A 26,365-nucleotide genomic window follows, 5' to 3' on the forward strand; every position below is an offset into this window, starting at 1 on the left:
CCTGTATTCAGATCAAATTGCTTTATTGCTTGCATTCATAATATTTTATGTACAGGAAAGAAACAATCCTCTGTTTAAATTAGAACTTTAAATACTAAGAATAATTTATTGTCACAATTTCTCAAATCCAAGGTATAGATTAAGGCAATATATTGTTGTGATTTTAAAACTTATATTAAATATTTTTCCCCATCTTCTCATAAAAAACATCAAAAAGCAATTCAACCAGTTGTGGAAGTAAAGTTTCCAATTATCCACAGTAAATCACCTAAAGGAAAAAGGAAAAAAAACTGTAAGAAACTGTTTGACCATCTATTTATATATTATTAAAACTCTCATTCCTGTAAGTTTTAATTGGAGGAAACAATGCATCATAGGGCAATAATGTCTGAACCATTTGAGATATATCTATTGGATTAACTGACAGAATGCATCCCAAATCGAGGACCCATGATTCCCATGGCATTAAAATTTATAAAACATTTTATTAAAAATTTATAAAACATTTTATAACATAAAACTTATTATAAAAGTTTATGACATGATACAAAATGTCATAAAATATTTCCTACACTGATGCTTTGGCTGTCCAACATGGGCTATTTTCAAGACAGATCTCCCAATGTATACCAACTTTTCCAGTGAAAGCAATACATAAGGTTCTATCATAGTTGAAGGCATTGAGGAAACTTGTCATAAAATATTTCTGAAAGGATAACCGAACAGGTCACCAATTCTCTAGTCATAATTATAGTTGTCTAGAACTGAACATTGAAAAAATACATTTGGACTATCCGTAAGAATATCCAGACATTAAAACAGAAGCAAAGAACATTTTTATGCAGTGCTTTTATGCATATGCCATTATGAGTAATGCTTCTAGTTTATACATTCAATTTGAATAAACCCAGAGATAATTGGGACAGATGTTTTACATTCTTGTGGAAAAACCAGCACTAGTTTTATTCAGTTTCCTTTGGATTTGGACCTCCCTAAAGTTTTAGTCCTAATCTATTTCTTAGAACTTTTGGCTACCAGAACAGAAGTTTAAAAAAAAAAACTTTTGCAAACTATTGTTGGAGAATACTGGATTTCAATCACTTAACTAATTCATTCTTACAAACCTTGCAAAGTTTATTCCATTTTGCTGGAAGGGAGTATTACTCTTTGTATCTGCCCTATTCCAGGGCTTGGGTAAACTGAGGGTCCATGTAGTATCTGGTGTATCATGACCCTGTTACTTTAGTTGATGGCTGATGTGTATATGATAATGGTTTGGACTATGCATGTGAAAAATTTTCCAATTAATCCTAATGTGTGAGCCTTAGATCTTAGAAGCAGCATGCAAATGTTTGATATATGAACATATTTTCTATAGTATTTCAGTTTTCTTAGCAAAAAATGGCAACAACTAGGATAACTCAGCCTTCCGTCCTTCCAAGGTGGGTAAAATTTGGACCCAAATTGTTGGGGGCAATTTGTAAACTGCTTAGAGAGGGCTGTAAAGCACTATAAAGCAATATATACATCTAAGTGCTATTGCTATAACACAGGAGATTGGTCTTGCAGATCCTTCAATGGAGAAAGGGAAGCTGGAGGCCTCTGACAAGCCAAAAATCACAGTTAATTTATAAATATATATATAAATTAGTTAAGAGTTAAAATAGGATAAAGACCACAGAACACTGGGGACCTGCTTCACCTATAGTAATCCTACACATTGGTTATTTTTTCCTTTAGGGTTAATATATTTTCAGATTTTTCTAAATTCACAAATCAGGAGGATATGAATCCTATGGTGCGGTTATCATATGTTACTACTGTAGATATGGATAGGACAATCAGTTATAAAGATCTTTTCATTTTGTTGTTGACAGAAATCAAAATGAGAATACTCTGTTATTGGGAAATAAATAGCTTTTAAGGCTTTGAAAAATAGCATTTTGGGAACATATACCCTGCAGACAAAAAGTGACGAAGTTCATTGATGATATATTCTTAATCCCTTTTTATATTCCTAAAGTGTATATTAAAAGTGACCCAATCTGTGAGGATGCAGCCAATTTACCATTGATAACCTTGAATTTATGTGCTATTAAGTAGGATATGTGTATAATTAAAGTAAAAAATTATACTTCCCCCCCAAAAATAACATTATATCTTAGTAAGAATACTTGGCTCATTCAATTTAATTGGGCCAAGTCCTATTTCCAGTAGATAAATAAAGCAGATAAAATGTAAGAAGGTATTTCATCCATAAATTATGGTAGGATATCTATAACTCTGGAGAAATTAGAGTTTTAGGCTTAAAAAGGAAAATAAGAAAGACTGCTAGAAAGTACAGTTAGAGAAGAAAAACTATTTAGTTTCATTGCAGTAAAACAGGGCTATTTTAGATTTTCAAACTAAAATTAAAATTTTCAAAACACATGACAAATTGGAAACAGGAAGAAAATACATTATGCATATTATAGATTATACAAGTTTTGCACCCACAAAAGTTTCTATACTCACAAATGCAGTGGTAATTGCTAGGAAATTATATTTTCTGATTAAACCATGTTTTGGTAAATAGCAATTTAGTCACCTACCTATGAAAGATTCCAATATATGACTCATCTTGTTCATATCTTAAAACCCAAAGCTCTCATGCACTCCTTGTGAGCTTCAATAAGATGGCCACAGTTTTCTTCTCCTTTTTCGATAATGCTGCAAAACAACATTTCCCCTTTAAGTGATTTCACAAATCAAGGCCTCAACTAAGTTGATGAGCACTGGACTTCAACTCTGAGTCTGACTAGCTGTAATACTTCTATGTTACCAAATTGTTCTCCTTCCCTTATCCAGGTTATTTAACATAGTCAATCTTATGTAGATATACAGATACAGATCTTTCTCAACCGCTTTGAAAATAATAGGTTGTAGCTGCCTTCCTTTTTCTAGAAGAGATTAAAAAGAGGTTATTCTGCATCAACCAAGCTTCTTTCTCCAGAGAGTGAGAGGTGTTGGACAGTGAGAAGACAGATGATTTAATTTCATTAATTTTTAAGCTGACAATCATTGGAATAAAGCAATTTCTGTCCAGGAACATAGACTTAATGAGGTTAAAATCTGGGTTCATATAGAAAAGAGAGACTGGACAGTCAGCCTCCTGCCTCAGCTTCTCCCCTTGATTAGTCCTGTGGTCTGGTTGGGAGCGAAACATGGCATAGACACACAGATTCTCCAAACTTCCAGAAACAGTATATCCCCTTGCTATCTTTCTGGCCTTGGTGCTGGAGATGTGGTGTGGTGCAAGACACTTGCAAAACATTTGCAAAGGAGAAACTTTATCTTCAACTGCTGCTATCAAAAGCTCAAGGGGGTTCAAGACACCCTCATCTACCCAGGACTAGGTTTGTTTTAAAATTTGAGGCTAGTTAAGTTATAGTTATAGTTAAAAGCAAAGTTAAGCTTTTCTTTTAAGCTGCTACTGCTGCTGCTGCTATTTCTAAAAAAAACCAGTTGTCTTAATAAATCTTTTTTTAACTAGGTATTAGAAATTATGATAATCTGCCCACATATATTTTAAATATATGGTAAAATGAACTGTAACTATGTTAAGCTAGATAGTTTCAAAACTGTAATCAACAAGTTCCCGAGACTTGTAAATTTTAGGATTAAAGAATAGCTTCAGTATATTTGAATAAGACTAACCCAGCCTCTGCTTTTGCAGTTTTTGGAAAATGAGGTTATTATATTAAAGCACATTATTCAGCAACTTTTTAATAGTAATCAGGTGATAAATTGCTCCATATTAAAATTAATTTGGCAGTTCAATAATTATTAGCCACTTCATAGTCTGTGACTGAAGCCACAACATATTTTGTATATAACTAAATATAAAGTGCCACAATAAAATTTAATAATGTGATTTTTTCTTTCCCAGGCAGTCTCTTCCAATAAATCGTTTGTACTAGCACTAGCAGGTTTTTGAAAACCGAGTTTAAAATATTTAACAACAGTCTTTCAAGTTTAGAAATGAGCTCTTCTATTTCTGCTTCTCACCACTTCTACCCAGGAAGAAACAACGCGTTCATTTTAGAACAAGATGCGGGACTATTTTACGACTTAATCGGGAAACGGCACACCTCTGTTGCTCCAGCAACGAGGCGCTTTCTCCTGTCCAGGAATAATTGAGACAAACTTTCTCCCAGCCGTTTCCCGACTTTGGTCCAGTCTGGGAGAAGCGCTTAAAAATATCCGGAGGGAATTTGCTTCTGCGGTTTGGCTAGCCAGTTCGATACCGTTTGCCGACGCGCAAAACTGTCCATTGCGCCCCACGCTTCCGCATGTCGCGGCGAAGTCCCTAATTTACCCACGCGCTCCCCCGTTACCAACCAAGCGTCGCGCGCCTGCTTTGTCTCGGGGCAGGCACAACACGGCTTCAGCGAAGGCGGCGGCTTTTGCTCCGCCTGAGCGGGGGCTTGGAGACCCGCCGGATCGCACGACGCCAGGTTCGACATCCCTTCTACTTGCGCATGCGCACAAGCAGCCAGAACGCAGGCCTACGGGGAAGGAGCGTCTCGGATTTCCGCCGTCGCCACTAGGTTACGATAGCTGTCGTTTGTGACGTAACATCTCCAATGTTCTATGTATGCAAGCCGTCAACTTTGAAAAGGATGAAGAAGTGTCTTAATGCGGCGATGGAGGACGAGGCATTGAAGACTACTGATCACCTTTTTTATGACAGACTGTGTCTAATGATCCCCGAAGTAGCCGAACCGCAAATAAATCTTTTAAGATTGTTATTCCTTTTGATCTATGATTTTGTTTGCCGTTTTTCCCTACTTTTTTCTTTATTACCAGGTGGACTTTCGAACTACTGGCAGGGGTCTCCAACCTTGGCTACTTTAAGCCTGGAGGACTTCAACTCCCAGAATTCCCCAGCCAGCTTTGCTGGCTGGGGAATTCTGGGAGTTGAAGTCCTCCAGGCTTAAAGTTGCCAAGGTTGGAGACCCCTGCGTATAGTTTTAAATACTAGTTTCGTTGCTTAGTTTGAATTCTTGAAAGGTATATGTTTTTATTGGGGCATTGCCCGTAAAGCTCTGCTAGGTGGCAGCAGAATGTTACAATAAGCCATGCCGGATCTGAACAGAACAGAGAAGACAATCCCAGGACATAGGACGTAAACAAAAAACAAAACACGGAAGACGTTTAAGTGGACACGTCCGTGAAGTCACAAAAGTCGACGAGAAGCAAATTCGTCCATCATAGCTCATTAGACTGGAATTTATCCTGGAATTTATAATACCCGTGGCTTCTCTTCAGTTTTCCGGGTGTCCGAGTTTTCGAGACAAATTCTCCCAGAAATATATTCTTAATGGAAATGCTCCTTTCTTAACTCCCCCAAATGTGAAAGATGAGCCTCGTTGATACCGACGATTGCTTCTTCTTCTTTTTCCCTGAGCAAAGCGTCAAGAAAAGACTCCAAGTTACTGCGCGGCGAAGCGATTTGCACTCCAACTCCAGCTCTATGGTTATCGCTCCAGGAAGTGTCATGGAGCCCTTTTTCGTTCGGCTCTGTTCCTGTGGAAACGGTTGCTATGTGGACGGCGTCGACAACCTTCCCAGGCGGCGGCAGAGACCAAGGTGGCCGGCCGCAAGATGAATCAATCGGTGACCGTTGTTCGGCCGCTGGACCACGCTGGGATCCGGTATCGCAGGAAGATGGCTCCCAACCGGGCTTTTGATTTCCTTTATGGTAAGTAACCAAGGGGACGCTGATGGGGCTTGCTTTTCTAGAAGTGAACTTTTCGGGAACCGACAGGCTTGATTTGCAGGGTCCACTGAGCCACAAACCAGCCAGCCCATTTTAGTCCCGTTTGAGAAGTAATTCTGTGGTTCTGGACTAAGAAAATTGGTTTGGTCATCCTAATTAAACTTAAGAATAGGTAAAAACGTCCTGAAATCAGTGCCACTGAGAATTAGTAGTTATAAAGTCCATCTTAAGAGCATATAGTCCCAATGGGAACCTGTACAGTAGAGGAGAAATGACAGTTGTGCTTTTGTATGGAAACAGGACCAGACTTACCATAGTATGGACTTTTCAGCCCATCATAGGTATATATATATCCTAATTTTTTCTATTACAGGTAACCCTCCACTTGCAACCATTTGCTTAGTGACTTCACGGTTACAATAGCACTGAAAAAAAGGGTCTTACGACCAGTTTACCATGTCCTCATGGTCATGTGATCAAAATTTGGGTACTTGGCATGTATTTATGACAGTTGGACTCCCCTAGGGTCATGTTACCATTATTTGTAATCTCCTCAGCTGGCATCAACAAGCAAAGTCAGCAGGAGGAGCCAGATTCACTTAGTGATCACATGTTTCACTTAACTGTGGTGCAAGGAGTCATAAAATGGGGCAAAACTCACTTAACTGTCTTGCTTAGCAATGAAAATTTGGGGCTCGGTTGTGGTTGTAAGTAGAGGACTATCTGTGCTGTAATTGTTATATACCATTCACACTCAAAATTAATCTATGTGATAGGCACTGATCATTAACTTTATATGATCGTTATGGATATTATAATTATAATTGACTTGATTGTGAGTGGTACTTCTTAAACCATATTTCCATAACAAACTAAGTCACAAATTTTTCATCCTAACATTCTGGTTTTTCTGCTTTTGACTTTATAATAATGTTCTGTTTGTTAAAGTTTGAGTTCATTTGCAAATACTTACCTATAGATTAATTTTTACTTGCTTTTTATGCATTGTTTACTGTTTCATTGAATGACTTGATTGCTTTTGCATTTCTCTACTCCACTTTATTTATAAAAAGACAAATAAATATTAATAAAAGCAACTGAGAATTCTCAAGGTAACATCACATACCTACTTCATCTTTAAATTAAAATTGAAGACATATTAGAAAGTTATGAATAAATGCATGCTTAACAGGATTGTATAGAATAACATACTTTGTTAAATTTATTAAAGTGTTTCCATTTCTGTATATGTATTTTAGATCCATTGTATGAGCTGTCAAGTGAAAAAGATCATGCACAGGCAAATGTCCAAGCTCATCTTATTCATGATGAAATGGTAGGTGATTATAGTTTAAAACTATTTTTCAGAGCACTTGTGTTTCTGTGAAAAATACCTTGCTGTTGCTAGGTATTTTTGAAATCTAATAGGAAATATAACTTTTTTTAAAAAGCATTGTTTCTACCTATATCTACACATATCATGTAGATATAGAATTTGCATGATTTCTTTGAATAATAATTTGAGATGCTTATGTAAACAGAAATTTCCAACCTTTTTAGTACAAAGAAATGTAAGTAGTCCTGAACTTACAACAGTTCATTTAGTGACCATTCAAACTTACAGTGGCACTGAAAAAAGTGACTGATGACCATTTTTCACACAGCCATTGCAGAATCCCTATGGTCACATGATCAAAATTCAGACATATGGCAACTAACTCCTATTTATGATGATCGCAGTGCCCTGGGGTCACGTGATCATCTTTTGCAAACTTCTAACAAGCAAAGTCAATGGGAAAGCCAGATTCACTCAATAACTGTATTACTAACTTCAATCATTCATTTAACAATTGTGCCATGAAAGGTCATAAAATGTGGCAAAAGTCACTTAGCAATTGTCTTGCTCAGAAATGTTGGGCTCAGTTGTGATTGTAAGCCAAGGCACCTGAATAGTGGAATATATTGTATGTATGTATATATGTGTATATCCAAGTTAAACATAAAACTATTAACTATCCATAATGCAACTCTTCAATAATTTTACACATTACTCGACATATGCAGTAGAGCAGAAAATTAAATTTGACAATTTTAAAGGTACTAATTAGTATAGTTTTAGTTTACTTGTAAAGTTTTACTAGAGAGAAAATTCTGTTTCACAAGCAGTTATCTTTGTCTGGAAGGTATGGTAAATCCTGTACTGGCAGTTGAATATTTTAGTTATTTAAACAGTCTAAGAATAAACAAGTTCCAAAACAAAGAAACAAAAACCACAAAAAAGAGAGCCCAAGTCTTAATATTTTCTTCATATAAATGACTTAAACAAGTAGATTCTTAAAAAGTTTGACAATTATCATATGTAGAATTATATTTGTATGTGTATATCATCATTATATACAAACACAAATATAATTCTACTTACGATAATTGCCAAAGTTTTTAAGAATCTACTTGTTTCATATAAGTCATTTATATGAAGAAAATATTAAGACTTGGGCTCTCATTTTTGAAGATGCTGAAGACACTGCCATGGATAGGATTCATTGGAAGAAACTTGCTGCCCTATGTGCTTCCTGCAAAAGGAACCAACGATGATGATGAATTATATTTGTATTTAAGCCTTAGATATAACATAATAATATATAATGTTGCACTTCTGTCTTTTTCATATAAAAAGAGGAAAGTACCAGAATTTAAAGCCATGTTTAGTAATTTGATTCACTATCCATCGTACTTTGTGCAATTAGAAGAAAAAAATCCAGTTCCTCCATTCATTGATCGAAGATGGAGAGGAAGGGCACACCAACGCTTTGAGACTTTTCAGCAACTTGTGGTGTAAGTGTTCTGATATTTTATATTAGTTACATGATGATTCAGGATACTGTTAGCGAATGTTGCAACCAAGTCTGCAGTTTAAATTTGATTTGAGAAATGCTATCTCTGGAATGAGCAACTGTTAAAGCATGAAAAACAGATCAGTTGAGGAAAGCTATGTAAATGTGACCCAGCTACATTGGGCTGGGCATATGGTTCCTAGTATATAAGAAATATTTCTTGAAAAAGTTTCACCATTTTCACTTCAAGGTGTTGTTGGTAGTTACCTACTGAAACACCACTAACTTTTAAAAAACAAACTTTGTAAGAGATTAGTGTTACATTTCTCTGAAATATCAGATTCACTAATAATTTGTATGTATTATTTTTCTGTATAGAACCCCAGCTTCCCTTCAGGTGCCCAGAATTGAATATGAAGATCCTGAAGTTAATGGAAGGAATCGCTGGAAATATTTTGAACGGTGGGAAACATACAAATTAAATCTCAACGACCAAATTAATAGCTATTGCCAAAATACATTAGAAATGAAGATTCTTTCCTAATTTCAATTACCCCCTGCCCCAAGTACTTATAGCTTGAGCAGCGTCTTAATCAGATGCCTTAGTTAAAGGTAAATCTGACATGATGTAGGATGGTTACAAGAGGTCATGTGTGTTGTAAGGTACAATACTAATTGTTTTTAACATTTAATTAATATGTTCAAAATATTTTACTCTCTGAAACTTGTAAAATTTTGACACATACACACACACACAGTAACATGTTTGAAATGAAATTTGAGAATGAAAAATGTATTTTTGTAATAGCTAAGAGAGACTACTGATTATATATTTATTTTTAAGCAAACTTTTATTCAACTACAATCAAGAAATTCTACAAAATGATTTTAGGATAGATTTGGGATGATAATATGAACTGTTATAAAATAAACTAAGTAAATTATGATTATCTTGTAAAACATGAATGAATAAAAGTATAGTCAAATGATTGATTAATAATGATACTAAGGTATTTAATTTTTGATTGAAAATATGAGATTATATGCAATGTAATTGTAATTGAAGACTACAAAATGGAAGCACAAAACAATTTGTAAACCAATCGGCACACTGTATGTACACATATGGAAGATAGCTTGATGTTTTTATGTTTTGTTTGTTTATGTTTGTTTTTAAAAACCAATAAAATTTAAAAAAAGAAATTCCACAGTTTTCAATGTATACATAAAATAAGAATTAAAATATCCATAGACAAGTTAAAACCAGTTAGTTATTGAAAAGAGGTCAGTTAGGTAATATGTAGTTGCTGGTGAAATAAGAGTCTGGGGGATTATAAGTGAAGAAATATCCTTTTTGTTTCATTGGTTTATTCTTAAATTTGTGTTTATTTTTAGACCTTTCATCCCATTTGATAAGCCAATTCCACTGAATGTTGTTTATGCAATGTCAAAGTAAGTAATAAACCAGTATGTTTATGTTTAATCACTGGAATGATAAGTTTTTTCATATCTCAAGAAATTAGTTTTTCTAATAATTAAATTAAAAGGCATGAAAACAGCCTAAGACAAAATATTGTTAAGCATAGGGAGGCACACACAGATTCCCCCCAATCCCTGGGATGCTGATATGAAGTACATACGTCTTTCAGTGGTGGGATTCAAATTTTTCTACTACAGTTCTGTGGCAGTGGCTTGGTGGGCGTGGCAAGGGAAGGATACTGTAAAATCTCCAGTCAGTGGTGGTATTTGCCGGTTCTCCAAACTACTCAAAATTTCTGCTACTGGTTCTCCAGAACTGGTCACAACCTGCTGAATACCACCTCTGATGTCTTTATATCCTAGGAGGGAAGATTGGGAAAATGAATCAATATGTGTGTGTGTTGCATTATATTAAAAACAGAATCCAGGGACAGCAAAATATTGAGGAAAGTAATTTATAAAATGAAATAACAAGATTAAGAAGGTTTAGGAATGATGGAATGTAATATTTTTGAACCCCTTAGTAACATTGTGGAATGACAAAGCATATTATAATGTGACATAACTAAAATCTTATTTTAATCATGTAGGAACTTTTGAAAGATGTTGTTTGGTTCCTTGCATTTTAGGTCAGAGCTACAGTCTCATCCAGCAAAATCCAAAGACAAACCAGCCTATCTCATTTCACGAACCGTGGAAACACAAACAGATTATCGGGATGGTGAAGCTCAGACAGACCCATATAGCCCTGAATACATAGTTCCTTCAGGTTCAATACCTGAATTGTTAACTCTTGCCACGCTGACTTGGGGTGAGTTTAAGACCTGATGAACACAGGGTACAATGTTTTTCTGTAATATAATTAAGTTCCCATGACATCACCTTTCATACCTTTGGCTTTCAAAGAAGAAACAACATCAGATATCTATTACGAGGGCACTTAAGACTTTTATCAATTCCAATAGCCAGGGTGCTTACAAAATTCATTGACTTAATTTGTGTTAGGAGCTCTATCCCTATTTGCCTGTCTGCCATTCTTCCAATCATTCTCCTGTCATTGACCATTTAATAGCTGAGTAGTAAAGTTACAGAAATATAATGGAAGCGGGTGGAGATTTTAAGAATGGTCACATCCTACTCCATTTCTGCAGTATGTATTATGAGAGTCTTGGCTGTCTTTTCCAGAATTAGCCACTGGAGCAGAAATAAAAGTAGTTTCTGCTGCTGATCCATCTGTCAGAATGGAATAGACAGTTGGCTAAGCAAATCATAGCTCCTAAATGTTTGTTTGGCTGATCTGTTTTGGAGTTTCACAAACCTGTGCTCACGTGACCTGTCAGTTTTTATTTTACCTTTGTGCACACATATACACACACAATATATTTTTTTTAGTTACCAAAATTGTTGATACTATTATCTGATGTATAAAAACTCTGTTTTACAGTTAAGTATCTTCATCAGTGCATACATCTTGTCATCTGAAAGGAAGATACTATCTGGTTTCCCCACATTTATATATTGCCTATCTTACTATCCAAACTGAGAAAAAAATGTAATGTTTTGCCGTGTTCTAATTTACAAACAGGAAATAAAGAAAAGTAAACTGAAATACATCTGATTCAGCTCTAACAATAGAAGATTGTTGTAGATTTTGGCTATTCTGGATAGTCTCTGATTGTAAATTTCACATTAATTATAAAATAAAGGGGTTTCATACCTAAATGGCATAGCAGAGAGCAAGCTCCCAAAAGAAGGCGATAGAACAAAGAAATTAGGATCTTATTTCACTTAATCATATTATTAAAACATTACTATGAACAATATTATTTTTGTATATAGCTCCTCTTTAAAAATTTGGCATAGAGCAAAGTGAGACAATGATGTAATTCCCCTTCTGCAGTCTGTACAATTCATATCTAGAGATGAATGGTCAACTGGGAAAAATTGCTTTTCTCTTTCAGTATACTTAATTTCCAGGATATATTTATTTATTTATTTGATTTGTCAATCGCTTACAAAATAATAGGTATAAGTATAAACATGAGTAAGAATACAGGAAATAGGTACGAATAAATGGGGACAATAGGACAGGGATGGTAGGCACGATGGTGCTAGAAAATTATAGCGATTGAGATCTTGAAAAGGATTGAGTACCATCACAAAATCAGAACCTGCTCCAACATTTCAAAATCATAAAATAATCTCAAATACTATTAAAGGGTTTGCTGCAACTCTTTATAGCAACTGTGATTATTGGAACTCAATTGGTAAATGTAGTGTCAATCTCCCTTTTTTTTTCAGTCTACCCAATTGCTGAGCTCTTTTACAAAATTGCATTTTTTAAAAAGCAGTTTGGATGAAAGATGGTGAAAATCTTATCAAATTGCAAGTGACACTAAAATAGATGGTATACTTTTTATGTTAGAAGATAAATAACATTCAAAATGTATTTGGTCAGTGAAGTAGGCAAAGTTTACCACATGGAATAAATAAATGCAGAGGCATAGATTGCTTGCTAATGATATGTATGAAAAAGTTCTTGGAATTATAATTTATCTACAGCTAAATATTAAGTCAATAGTATGATGTGATTTCAAGCAAACATCCAAATAATGTTTCTTTTGCTGGGCATTACACTCTAAGAACAATAATTACAACAGGGCAATAATTACAATCAAAAGCCGGAAAATTAAGTTCAGTGAAAGAAGATTGAAGGAGCTGGGAGGGTTTAGAGTTGAGAAAATATGACTGCAGTGGGATATGGTTATACTCTTTGAATACACTCCCAAAATGCATTAGAAGCAGGTTAAGATAAAGAAGATTTAGATAAAGAAGTCTAACAAAAGGGATCAACAGAATATAAAAATTACCAAGCAAATTTAAGGAAGTTGATTTGTTTAAATTTTAAGATAAATCACTGGAGAAGGGATATGACACTTTTCAAACATATGTAAGGAATAAAACAATGGTTTTGTATTATAGGAAGGTAGATTCCAGTTTCCATATTATGAAAAGCTTAGTAGCAGTAAGAAGGGTTTGACAGGAATGGGTGGATGCTTTACTTTGGATTTCAGCATTGAGGGAGAGATTGAATATGATGGTTTAAAATGACTTCTAATCATTTATTTTTCAATACTTCAAGGGGTAATTTTAGCTTTAGAATTTTGCACTACACTAGAATTTAAAATAATATTTTGGCTCCTATGCTTCACAATACTGTATTTTGAGCCTTCTGTCTGCTTATTGTTTCCTGTTCTTTCAAGGTCATGGCCTTCCAGCAACTCAAGCAGAAGTAGAAGTAATTGAACGAGCCCGGGAGAAACGAGCCTGGGAGGCCACTCTTCCACCACTGAATGATGCTGCGCACATTGCAAAACGGAGGAAAATGATGGAGGAAATGGAGAGAAAAGAGTGGGCCTTTCGGGAGGAAGAAATAGAAGAGTAGGTAGTTTTTATCTTCCTATGTTCTTACCCCCATCCTTGGCAGACGTGGTAATGGGAAGTGTGTGTTATCTGAATACTTCTTGGCCCCAAAATGCCATGGTTCAAATCATCTACATGGTCAGCATGCTGTATATTTGGTTTCTGGATTTATGATGGCCAGCTGTATTCTGCTAAACCAAGGGTGTCAAACTCAAGGCTTGCGGGCCGTATCCAGCCCAAAGGGTGTTTAGATCTGGCCTGTGGGGCCACCCTGGAAACAGCAAAGGAATGGTGCGTCTACCAGTGAAAACAGAGCTCGGGGGGGGGGGCACTTGCAGTTCCCTCGAACCCTGTTTTCGGTCATGACGGCCTCCTGCAGCCCTCTGCAAGCGAAAATGACCCCCCAAGCCAGGGCCTGTTTTCACTGGTAGAGAGTTGCAGGAGGCCGTCGCAGCTGAAAACAGGGCCCGGGGAGACGGTGCACAGCCCCCCTAAGCTCTGTTTTCGCTGGCAGAGAGCTAGCAAAACAAACTAAAAACAAAAACAAAAAGAGAAATGTTTCCCCTTTTGCACTTGAACATCCAAGAAGGAAAGGAGAAAGGGAAAGAGGAAAGAAAAAGAGAAAGACAGAAACATGGGAAGAGAACAAAGAAGGAAAAATAAGGAAAGAGGGGAAGGAAGAAGAAAGGAGAATGAAGAGGGAAGGAAAAGGAAGAACGGAAGGAAGGAAGGAAGGAAGGAAGCACTTGGCACTTGGCCACCACAGGTGCCCCACACACAAGTGATGTTGAGCTGGCCATGCCTACCTGGCCATGCCTACCCCAGCTATGCTCCTCCCCCCGAGGTTAAACACAACCCTGATGTGGCCTTCAATGAAATCAAGTTTGACATCCCTGTGCTAAATGGAAGCAGTAATATATAATTAGAATAAAACATCGAAGAGGCAATACTTACAATATGTGTAAGCTTCTGGGTTTCTTAAAATTCTTCAAGCGAAACGCTTAAAAGAAAGACAGGAATTTTTGGCTGGTTATGAACTGTCCATATATAATTTGCATTCTGAAATGCAAATGCAGTTGAAATGTTATCCAAGGCCTTATGATAGAATATGGTGCTAACTTACAAGAAGAGCATTCTGTAAGGATTTTGGGAGGTACACAATCCTTTGCTTTTTTTAAGCTCCCATTGTTATATATAAATTTCAGCAACTGAAAAACACACAGTAACTATTTCTATTGGCTGTGTGTGTGTGTGTCTTCAAATACATTTTTGTCAGTTTTCTAGTCAGGCCTTTTCAGAAGTGGTTTGCTATTGCCTCCTCCCTAGTGGCTAAAACAAGTGACTGGCCCAAGGTTATCCAGCTGGCTCTGTACCTAAAGTGGGACTAAAACTCATAATCTTTTGATTTCTATCCGCATATCTTAACAAATACACTGATTATTTCTCTTGGTTACTGGAAACAGAAATAAGCTTGATAGTATCTATACTTGTAGGCCTGGAAATGAATTTATTAGATAATATGAGTTGATCAAAGTCAAACCCAATGATTATGGAAAGCCCTCTTTTTATGTACAATATTCACTGTTGAGATTGCATGCTATGTTATAATATAAATATTTATAGGATTAGACACAGCATAAGAGAGATTGATGTTAAACTATATGCAGTCTATTAATAGTGCATTATCCTGTCAGATGTTTAGTGATCTGCCTTTGGGTTCTGCAGTCTCAGTAAACAGGTTTCTTAAAGTTTTTGGCAATGCATGATTGGTGCTACACAGTACTCTAGCTATTTGCTGTAGACATCTAAATTATGTTATTATTGATTTCTTATACACTATTTCCAATATCAGATTTTAGTAGACTTTCACATAAAGTTCTCTTGAGAATATACTTTATATCTTCTACATAAAGAACTCATGATTATTCCTTTTTACAGATAAAGGATATAATAATATTTATGCTTATAATAAATGGACATGTATTTGCTCTTTTGAAGACTGCAAGAAGTGAGACTAAACCTTCTAAAGGCCTTGCTGATGAAACGAGAAGAGAAGCACAATGAATTAAATGTCAGTTGCTTAGATGCACACTGGTTTAAACTTATGCAAGAAAAAGAAAAGAAAGTGAAAAAGATTCAACACGAACACATAAAAGGTATGGAGCAAAATCATTAGATAATAAGTATATTCTCAAGAAAGCTGAAATTCCTAGCATTAATTTCTGTCTGTCAAGTGCCCAGTATCCACAAAATAATTCCTAATTATTATCCATGAAATAATCCCTAATATCTGATCATAATTTTGAATCTATAGAAATATGACAAGGATACCAAGGTAATTTTTCATTGTCAAAAAGTCAAAGAATCTTGACGTCTACAAATGCTATATGTAGAGTTGTTTTTTGTTTCTGAGACTATTCTTCAACCAAATAGTTTAATGCTAGGTACATGATAGAATGCTTATCTTCAAAGTCAATTTCATCTTCTGCCAACTTATTCTCAGCACTAAATTAGTGTAATAACTTCCAGTATAGATGTCCGGTGTAGATTATATTAATACCTAAAGGTCTGAAAGGACAATAATTGGTTAGAGCTGTCCACTAGGACAGCAACACAACATGGCTAGGACTGCATCTTTATAGTAATTAATGAATTCATTGCAGTTGACCGTGTTTGTAATTGCCTGTTTATATCTCCACATTCCTGCTCTGGGAAACCTGGCTGCTAACAAAAATGCAACAAGATGTTTCATTATCTCATTCTTAGCAAATGGAAATAGTAGTAGCCATATCTCAGTCTTCAAGGAAATGAAGAGGTCAGTTGTTATATTTAAAACTGATGTAATTTTATCTGCAATTTATTTACAGCAATCAGAAGATTAATAGCCAAGGGAAAAAATGTAGAGGGAAAACTAGAGAGAAGAAATGTAATTAAGGACTATACTGAATATGAATCACAGCCTTATGCTCCATTATCAAGAATTGGCTACTTTCCAGATAATAATGCAGATCGTTATGTAGTGAAGAATTCCTTTCTCAACACCTATGAAGGTGAGCCATGTTCAAATTCATTCATTCATTCCAGGATCACTGTGTCCTATACAGAGCTGCCAGTGTGGGAAGTTAGATTCACATGCATCCTTGTGCATTAGTACTCCATTGAAACAAATAGAAATACTCTTATGGATGAGAAAAACTCCATTTATGAAGGAGTCACCTTGGACAAAAGAGGTTAGTTCTCTTGCATCGATGTTAAAACATACCTTCTAGTTTCTATGTACATCTTATATTTTTCTCAGGATTACTTGAACTAGAAGCATTTCTGCCTGATTCCGTTACACAGCCCCGAACTGAAGCTCCAAAACCGAGAAGCTTAACCACAAAAGATGGATTCACTAAGCGGTCTGCTAGATTAGAGATGGAATTAGCACAGGTTTACCAGGTATTTTATTTTCTGTCAGGCCATTTCAACTTTTGGTGCATGACATCCACAAGATGTGGCCTTTTTGGTTTTGGGAATGTAACTTGTAGTTAGAAATCAAGAAAAATTATAGATTCAAAACATGCCAAAAACATGTTATTTATTGCTAATTTTCAGTGTTATATTATCTTCTCTCATTCTGTTTTCATTTCTATTTCATACAGTCTTTTAAACTGGGGAAAAACATATTTTCTCTAGGTTGTCTCCTCAAAATTCCTTTTTATTACATTGTAAAAATATAGGAAATTTCAATCAGAGATTGTCTATAAATATAGTAAAATGTATGAGTAATTTTATTTACTATGAACATAGTAAATAAGAAAATAATGTTGGGGCCAATTAGATACAGACTGATTTTTCATATTATACAACTTTTCCAGACACTGCAAGACAGAAAAGAACATATTAAGGAGCCACGCAAGCCACTACGTTTTCTTCAGAGGTTATCAAAGATTTTGCCTCGCCCACCCACTCCAGAATTGGAAATACCTTCACTAGTAGGTTATTATTACCTTTTATTGTCAGAGTACAACATGTGTACAATGAGATTGGTTGAGCCTCCCTTCATACACCCCCCACACACACACACACAACTCACAGTGAGGACAGGAGTCCCTAACCCAGACCCAATCTTATTACCTTATGCGACCTTGTTGCACAATGCGCCGGCCCCGCAAGTTTTGTTGACACGAAGTTATTTTCTGTTCAGAAGTCTGACAGCCCACAGGTAGAAACTGTTCTTCAGCCTGTTGGTGCGGCTGGCTATGCTTCTATATCTTCTACCTGATGATAGGAGAGTGAAGAAGTGCTGACCAGGGTGTGAGTCGTCCCTGAGAATTTTCCTCACTCTTCTAAGGCAGCGAGCCCTAGCGAGGTCATCTAGTGGTATCAGGGAACAGACCACGATGTTTTGTGCTGTGCTCACCACCCTCTGTAATGTCTTTCTATCCATGGCTGTCAAGCCAGCATACCACACCGTAATACAATATGAGAGGACACTTTCTGTTGTGGATCGGTAAAAGGAGGTAATCAATCATTGTTCCACTTTATTCTTTCGCAAGACCCTAAGGAAATGGAGTCTCTGTTGGGCCTTTCTGACCACCTGGGTTATGTTGATTTTCCAGGTGACATCTTCGCTGAGGTAGAACCCCAGGAATTTAAAGGAGGAAATTCTCTCCACACAGCTCCCCTCTATGTAAAGTGGGGCGGGTTCCTCTCTCTTCTTCTGGAAGTCTAACACCATTTCCTTTGTCTTGCTGAAGTTTAGGTGCAGGTTGTTTTCTAGGCACTATGAGGATAATTTTTGAACCTCCCCCCTGTATGCTTTTTCGTCTCCACCTGTAATGAAACCCAATACAGTAGTATCATCTGCGAACTTAATGATCACAGTGGATGGGTCAGATGATACACAATCATGTGTGTACAGTGAGTACAGTTAGGGACTGAGCACCCAGCCCTGTGGGAAGCCAGTGCTAAGCTTCAGGGAGGTGGATGTGACAGACCCAGCCCTCACTGTTTGTGGTTGGTCCCTCAGAAAGTCTTTGATCCAGTTGCAGGTGGAAGAGGAAAAATCCAAGTCAGTCAGCTTTTCGATAAGGATGCTTGGCAGAATAGTATTGAAGGCTGAGCTGTAGCATACTGACATAGTTCCCGGATTTCTCCAGATGGCTCACTACAGAATGTAAGGCAGTAGCTATGGCGTCGCCTGTCAACCTGTTCCCCTGTATGCAAATTGATGTTTGTCAAAGTCTGGTGGGAGGCATGCCCTAAGGTGTTGGAGAACCAGTCTTTTGAACACAGCATTGACTGTGTTCCTCGTGTTGCCCTTATAGTTAGTTAGGTGCTGCAGTCCTTGCCACACTTGCTTCAGGTTCTTATCTGCTAGGTGGTTCTCCATCTTATATTTGTATTGTTGTTTTGGCATCTTAATGCCTCTTCTAAGATTTGCCCTGGCCTCTCTCTATATATCCCTGCCCCCTGCCTTAAAGGCAGAATCCTGGGCTCTCAGAAGCGTCTGTACCTCGGCAGTCATCTAGGGTTTACAATTCCCCTAGACTGCGATGCACTTGTCCTTTGCTACACTGTCAGTGCATACTTTGATGTAAGAGAGTACAGTGTATCAGTGTATTCATGCAGGTCTTGATGTTCAAATATACTCCACTCAGTGGTTTAAAAACAGTCCTGCAGCTGACTGAGAGCACCCTCTGGCCAGATTTTAACCGTTTTCATGACTGGCTGAGGTGTAGTGTTGATTGTAAAAGCTTGGCTTAGTTCTAAAATCATTTATAGGTAGAACCTATTATTGCATATGGATGCAGGTTAGAAGAACATACGTGAGATCATCATCAGGTTTCACATCAGATATAAGCTCAGATTGACAAGGAAGGATAAAACACCAGTAGCACAGATGAAGTGAAGTGGGGGTGGAACAGAAATACATGTACAAAAGATGATCACAATCTGAAAAGGTGGCAGTAGTAATTAGGAGGAAGAAAGCCAGAGGGTATGCATTTCTCATGTAAGGATGACAGGATGTTCAAACCAAAAAAGCCGGTTGGTCCATAGGGGAGTTGCAGAACACCAAGAGTCAGATAATAGAATCCCCAAATCAGTGAGCTTCCAAATGAAATCTAGTTTACTTTCTTATATTTATGCTTCTTTTATTGCTGCCTCTTTTTCTTCACAATCTCCTTTAATGCTGAAATTTCCTCCATTCAGATCACCACTTACTGTTACATTTATTATTACTCTGATTCTCTTTTAATTTTAATTCCAATATGTACTTCCTAAAGACAATTTTAAGTTTTTCTTTTTATTGTTTTATTTGAGACTACCAAGTGGAGCATATTCAAACATTTTGAGCTGCAAGAATACACTGATGCTGTTCTCTCATATATTACAACATACACAGACAATGTAACAGTGAATAAGAGCATCAGAGTTTACAGTTACCATAAATCCTGGATGTCAGCAGAGGTACAATCACTCCTGAGAACCCGAAACTCCACCTTCAAGGCAGGAAACAAAGACGAATACAACAAGGCCAGGGCAAACTTTAGGAGAGGCATCAAGGCAGCTAAACAGAAATATAAACAAAAGGGAGAGAAGCATCTGGCAGATGAAAACTCAAGACAGGTGTGGCAGGGGCTACAACATCTAACCAATTACAAGGGCAATACGATAAAAACAGCCAAAGTTGATGCCATGCTGGTGGAGGAGCAGAATAGCTTCTTCGCGCGGAGGATAATTGACCTGTCTCTGTGGCTCTAGCCCAAAGGCCCTCTAATTTCCAGCCACTCACCTTGCATGAACATCAAGTGAGAGCTGTGTGAAGGCCGTAAATCCCAGAAAAGCTGCAGGTCCAGACAGGGCGCTGGGGGATGGTTAAAAACCTGCGCTGACCAATTAATAGGGGTCCTGACAAGAATCTTTAACATCTCCCTACAATTGGCTAGAGTTCCATCATGCTTGAAAGCAGTCAGTTCCAGTTCCGAAGAAAGCAGCTATAAACAGCCTGAATGATTATAGACCCATTGCACTGACATTTATAGTAATGAAGTGCTTTGAGAGACTGGTCTTACAAAAACCTCAGATCCTGTCTTCCATTGAATTTCAATCAATATCAGTTTCCTTATAGAAGCAACAGGTCGATAGAGGATGCCATCGTCACTGCTGTACATACTACATTGAGACACCTTGATAATTATGTCAGAATGCTTTTTATAGACTATAGCTCGGTCTTTAATACCATCTTACCAGGCATCCTCACTGAAAAGCTGAATGACCTGAATTCCCCTCCCCTCACTTGTGATTGGATTAAAAACTTCCTGAAGGATCATCCTCCACCCTGAAGCTCAGCACAGGCTCCCCTCAGGGCTGTGTGCTCAGCCCCTACCTGTACTCGCTGTATACACATGACTGCATATCCTCTGATCCATCCAACATCATAACAAAGTTTGCAATGCTGCTGGGTCTTATAACTGGAGGGAACAAATCAGCATACAGGGAAGAAGTCCAGAAGCTGTCCACGTGGGGTTTAAAAAACAACTTACTTTTAAACACTACAAGACAAAGGAGATGGTGCTGGATTTCCAGAAGCACAGAGAGGAACCTGCCCACTTTATATCAAGGGGGGCTGCATGGAGAGGGTTTCCTCTTTTAAATTCTTGGGAGTGCTTATTAGTCAAGACCTCACCTGGAAAAATAACACGTCCCTGGTGGTTAGGAAGGCTCAACGGAGACTTCATTTCCTTAGAGTCCTGTGGAAAAATCAGGTGGAACAACGGCTGATGACCTCTTTCTATCGGTCTACGATAGAAAGTGTCCTTACATACTGTATAACGGTATGGTACGCTGGTTCAATAGCTGTGGACAGAAAGGCACTACAGAGAGTAATTAATTTGACACAAAAAACCATTGGTTGACCCTTAACACCACTAGATGACATCGCCAGGTCTCATTTCAGCAGAATAAGGAAGATACTTAGGGAACGATTCACATCCTGGTCAGTGTCTTTTCTCACTTTTACCATCAGGCAGAAGACACAGAAGTATAGCCAGCCAGACAAACAGGTTTAAAAACATGGGCTGCCAGACTCCTAAATACAACTACAATCACTCCATGCATACATGGAAACATATGACGGGTTTTTCCCTAATTAGTTGTATAAGATCCATTTTCTATATTATTCGTGTTGTATTTTTGTTATGGTTAGCACCAGCAGAAGCAAAATCAATTTCATTGTATATATGTACAATGACAATAAAGTTATTGTTGTTGTTAGTCACTATTTGGCTAATTATTTATTATTTATTTGCATCCCATATTTATCATTTCTATAAATAACTCAAGGCAGCAAACATATCCAACACACTTTTCCTATTTTCCCCACAACAACAACCTTGTGAGGTGCATTGGGCTGAGAGAGAATGACTGGCCCAAAGTCACTCAGCTGGCTTTCATGAGTAAGGCAGGATTTAGCTTTGGGGGTAATTTAGGTACCAAGTGCAAATTAAAGCCCAAACAGAAGCTTCACTCTTCATGGAACAAGAGCTTTTAATAACTGGATCTGAGAGAATCTTCTCTGTCCTCTATCCCAGAGGTCTCCAACCTTGGCAACTTTAAGACTTGTGGACTTCAACTCCCAGAGTTCCTCAGCCAGCTTGCTTGGAGACCCCTGCTCTATCCCACTGCTCTGATAGTATTTCATTTTTGCTATCTAACATAATATGTTTATTGGTGACAGGAAGCCTGCAACTCCCTTATTAACATTTCTGCACAGTAACAAACTGTTGGGTCCTCACCCTGTAGTTTATTCAACAAAAATATGTTTTTGAAATCCACAAATAAAACTAATTAAAAAGCAATCAATATAAATTATTAAATAATATTTGAGGGTAATGATTTACCAGCAATCAAATAATCAATTGATATTCAATACTTTAAACTAAGAGGGATCTAAAGCAGTTAACAGCCTAAAAACTGAGCCTGCAATGATCAGTTTCCTAGTTTAGAAATAGAGGGAGACAAATCGATACAGCAAGTTTAAGAAAAAGGAGAAGTGGCAATTGCAGATAATGGGCTCATGGGAGAAATGTAAGAAAAAGGACATAATAGAGAAAAGGTTATTTATTTATGATCAGTCAGGAAAAAATGAAAATGTATGACTTGCCCTTATCTACACACTTTTGGAAACTGACTTGGCTTATTTTGGAGAAAGAAACAGGGACCAGAGAGAAGTCACCCAGTTCTTCTCTGATTTATTGGAACATGAAAGACTTTTTTATTCTTTTCTTTGGAAATTTTGCAAATAAAAGAAAGCAAAACCAAGCATTTCAAGAAATCGGTAATACTTTTCCAATCAGAAACAGAAGAACTTGAAAAATATGCTTTGTTTTCTCTTTCCTAGACTGAGAAGAAAAATAAAGATTTTTTTTAACACAATGAGTACTGAGCAACCAGTTTTGTTAATTATTATTTTAGTCAAAAGGCTGTAATGAAACAATCCTGTTTGTCATAATCTATAACATGATAAATTTGAAGAGTGAAATTACAGATTATTCCGGTGCCAACATTAGTCTATTCATTCACATTCAACATGAGAAAAAGAAAAACATGCATACAAATTGTTATCTACGTAGATTAAGGGTCAGAGAGAGTGTTGAATGGATAAGGAAAGCTGTATCTTGAAAGAGATCTTATGAATATAAAATTGAAAAAATAGTGATTAATGAAGGACTTGGTTTTTAAAGGCTTTATTTGCCAAAAGGAATCCAGGTTCCATTCTTGTATTAACAATTGAAATGGAGAGGTGGGGATAAAGTATGATATATCTTAGAGTTATATCTTCGCTTAGAAAGGCCAGCCTTCAGTTTCCTTAAGGATCATTTTACTCCCTATTACAGACAGGATTTTTTTGTTCTTTTGCTGAGGGCACCTTGTTTATTTACTTGGTGAGGGTCTCTTTACAAATCATCCTACCTGATAGTCAGCTGTCTTCTACTACCACACAAGGAAGCCAGCTTTCACTCTAGAAGTGTGCTGTTTGCTGCAACCAACACATTTGGCCTTATGATTTACACTGGAACATTGAGACAGTACATTGAGCCAATTAGGACAGTTTAGGGAGAGGCAGTGAACAGCAGCTGATAGCAGTTGCTTGTTTTGACTTACTAGAGTATCTGATAGTTGATTGGCTCACATCTCCTTATCTGCTGCTTTAGCTTATTACTCTTAATTTTATTACTTTTCCTTATGTAGTTATTGTTTTTATTTCTCACCTTCACTTGTCACACTAATTGTTTCTCTTCATATCTTATGCCAATAAGAATTTGGGCAGCATACTGTAGCCAAAAACAATAAGCAAATCTCTTAGTGAAATGTACCAACTTAATTTATCCAGAATCAGACAGGGCATAATCCTTGAAAACAGATGTTTTAGCTTATAGCCATATTTCCCAATGCTTTTGTTTTCTTTTGCAGATAGATGAAGAGAGAGAATTGGCTATAATTATAGTACAGAAATTAATACGAGGCAGAGCTATCCAAAACATGGTAAGTTTTGTTTTGTGGCATCCATTAACTTGATGACAGATTCTGTCAATATTTGTATCTTGTCTCCCAACTGTTTATATTTATTTATTTATTTATTTGTCAAACATGTACAAGATAATAAGTATAGGTATGAACATAAACATGAACAAAGGAAGTAAATACAGATAAATGTGAACATTAGTACAGGGACGGTAGGCACTCTGGTGTGCTTACGCATGCCCCTTTAAGGATGTCTTAAGAATGGGGTGAGGTCCACGGTAAACAGTTTGAGGCTGAAGCTGTGAGGGGTTGAAGCTGTAACAACGGAATCGGGTAGGGTGTTCCAGGCATTGACCACTCTGTTGCAGAAGTCGTATTTTCTGCAATTGAGTTTGTATCAGTTTTGTTTGTATCGGTTGTTTGCCCATGTATTATTGTGATTGAAGCTGAAGAAGTTGTTGATGGGCAAGATGTTATAGCAGACAATTTTGTGAACTATGTTTAGATTGGACCGTAGGCAGTGCAGTTCCAGATTGTCCAAGCCCAAAATTTCAAGCCTGTAGGCATAGGGAATACTATTGTGAATAGAGGAGTGGAGCACTCTTCTTGATAAAACCATATTAAATCATTTTAAAAAGAAAAGATCTACATCTGCACCCTAACCCATATGAATCATGTCTTTTCAATTGTTTTGAAGGAACAATAAACTATACTAGATTATTTAGGTCAACTAAGATATTCTCATGAAACTATATTTTATATATCCCCCATCATCCCACAATTTAACAGGACTGTAAGAGCTGTCAGGATTCCAGCAGTTACCCCCATTTAAATCATGAATCTAGAACCAAACTTCCAAAACTTCCAAAGGATTTATTGGGAGTTAAAATGTCAAGCACTGCCTGGGTCTAGCCAACTCTGAGACACATAATTCATTGTCACCCTTGACCCTGGTTTTCCCCCACCCCCTGGGTGTATTGGACACATCCATAGCCAAGAGTCATCAATCATGCTCTCCTGTTAGAATTTTGCCCGGCAGAAACTTCAGTCACCTAGTTTCTATCTTTTACTATCTTTGAAAACTATTTATGGAATGTACTTTCAGTTTGCAAGCTGCCACACTGCTCCCCCTCCCTTTCTGTTGGCAACTCTAAAAAGACCATAGAAATATTTTATGAGTTGACATGAACATTATTCAAGCCACTACAAATGCACTGCAACCACCCAGAACCCCAGAAAAAAGGAAAATGACCACCTATACAACATCTTCCAACAAAATGAATACCCATATAACTTTATTAAAAAGCTGCCTAACTAATCAAACCCTACAAGCTATGTTAAGAATAACACGGCCGTACAATAAAAAACATATCAGAAACAACAGACTTACTACATGGCATTACCATAGCACAGAAAGCAATTAAAGCTCTCAAAATATCTTAAGTAAATCAAATGGCCCAGTAGTCCAAAAAGAAAAAAACAAGTCATCTTCAACATACAGTGTAAGAGGTGACAGTGACTGTAAGAACCACTATGTAGAACAGACAGGCACAGGACTAATAAGAGTGCATCCATGAAACCAACTAGCAGCTAGAAGACACTGTGAAATTGGTTAACCTCACAACATACGGACAGATTCAACTATTGTTCATCTGGGAAACTGGACATCCTATAAGCAAGAATTAAGACTAGACAAACAAGCAGAAAACAATAACCTAATCAGGAATTACAAAAGAGAAAATCACATTCCTACAGGCAAGCTACTGTACATAAGCAGGCAGCAAACTCACAATCACTAGCACTGATGAGGTTACTAGTTGAGTAATAAAATATCTGCAAGCAAACAACCAAGCTCAGAGAACATCAAGTCATTCAACCCTAAGCTAAGGGGTGGGATTCAAATTTCTTAACAACTGGTTCTGTGGGCGTGGCTTAATTTGTGGGTGTGGCATGGTGGTCATGTGACTGGGCAGGTGTGACTTGCTGGCTGGGCGTGGCTTGGTGGTCATGTGACTGGGTGGCCATGACCAACTCAATGTCACTCACATCAAGGGGTGCCTCGCCTGGCCCCTCCCCTCCCAGTCATTCATTGTCACACCCAGCCTCAACTTATCTATAGTTCTGTAAAAATGTTGTTCACCTTTTTTTGACCTTATTATCTACCTACTATAGATGTACTTACTTTCATGGACCGCTGAAAGGAGGAAATTTGCTCAAGAGTGTGATAGGCAACAGGCTTTTAAGGAGCTGCCAGAAAGGGGGGTGGGGGGGCAGTGTCCAAAGCACCACAAGGCAAACAAGCAATGGATGGAAACTGAACAAAGAGAGAAGCAAACTAAGACTAAAGAGAAACTTC

General features: G+C 37.2%; 3 protein-coding genes across 13 annotated transcripts in view; 1 reads left to right on the plus strand and 2 right to left on the minus strand.

The window, feature by feature from the left end:
• Window positions 1-6: 6 nt before the first annotated feature.
• Window positions 7-4,547, minus strand: COX17 (cytochrome c oxidase copper chaperone COX17). The gene is made up of 3 exons (XM_087957231.1): window positions 4,381-4,547; window positions 2,592-2,709; window positions 7-268 (listed from the first exon to the last, which is right to left on the minus strand). Exons 1-2 carry the CDS (start codon window positions 4,503-4,505, stop codon window positions 2,625-2,627), a joined length of 210 nt encoding a protein of 69 aa, XP_087813357.1. The 5' UTR covers window positions 4,506-4,547; the 3' UTR covers window positions 7-268; window positions 2,592-2,624.
• Window positions 4,548-5,110: 563 nt separating this feature from the next.
• CFAP91 (cilia and flagella associated protein 91) overlaps window positions 5,111-26,365 on the plus strand; it is a 39,507-nt gene continuing 18,252 nt past the window's right edge. For all 5 annotated transcript variants that reach the window (XM_087957212.1, XM_087957213.1, XM_087957211.1 and 2 more), the window contains exons 1-12: window positions 5,111-5,743; window positions 7,021-7,097; window positions 8,439-8,596; window positions 8,974-9,057; window positions 9,991-10,047; window positions 10,704-10,885; window positions 13,338-13,515; window positions 15,496-15,653; window positions 16,365-16,547; window positions 16,796-16,938; window positions 17,358-17,474; window positions 23,959-24,030. In XM_087957212.1, coding sequence (XP_087813338.1) covers window positions 5,647-5,743; window positions 7,021-7,097; window positions 8,439-8,596; window positions 8,974-9,057; window positions 9,991-10,047; window positions 10,704-10,885; window positions 13,338-13,515; window positions 15,496-15,653; window positions 16,365-16,547; window positions 16,796-16,938; window positions 17,358-17,474; window positions 23,959-24,030 — 1,506 coding nt within the window. In that variant the 5' untranslated portion in view covers window positions 5,111-5,646. The remainder of the gene's footprint in view (window positions 5,744-7,020; window positions 7,098-8,438; window positions 8,597-8,973; window positions 9,058-9,990; window positions 10,048-10,703; window positions 10,886-13,337; window positions 13,516-15,495; window positions 15,654-16,364; window positions 16,548-16,795; window positions 16,939-17,357; window positions 17,475-23,958; window positions 24,031-26,365) is intronic.
• GSK3B (glycogen synthase kinase 3 beta) overlaps window positions 10,046-26,365 on the minus strand; it is a 145,554-nt gene continuing 129,234 nt past the window's right edge. Inside the window, exon 12 of one of the 7 annotated variants that reach the window (XM_087957219.1) lies at window positions 10,046-10,433. In XM_087957219.1, coding sequence (XP_087813345.1) covers window positions 10,267-10,433 — 167 coding nt within the window. In that variant the 3' untranslated portion in view covers window positions 10,046-10,266. The remainder of the gene's footprint in view (window positions 10,434-26,365) is intronic. The other 6 variants (XM_087957225.1, XM_087957226.1, XM_087957227.1 and 3 more) reach the window with 6 other exon arrangements.

The sequence above is a fragment of the Notechis scutatus genome, chromosome 2 (assembly GCF_049901735.1).
Source record: "Notechis scutatus isolate UNSWTSFEM ecotype Mainland chromosome 2, rNotScu1.2, whole genome shotgun sequence".
NCBI lineage: Eukaryota > Metazoa > Chordata > Lepidosauria > Squamata > Elapidae > Notechis > Notechis scutatus.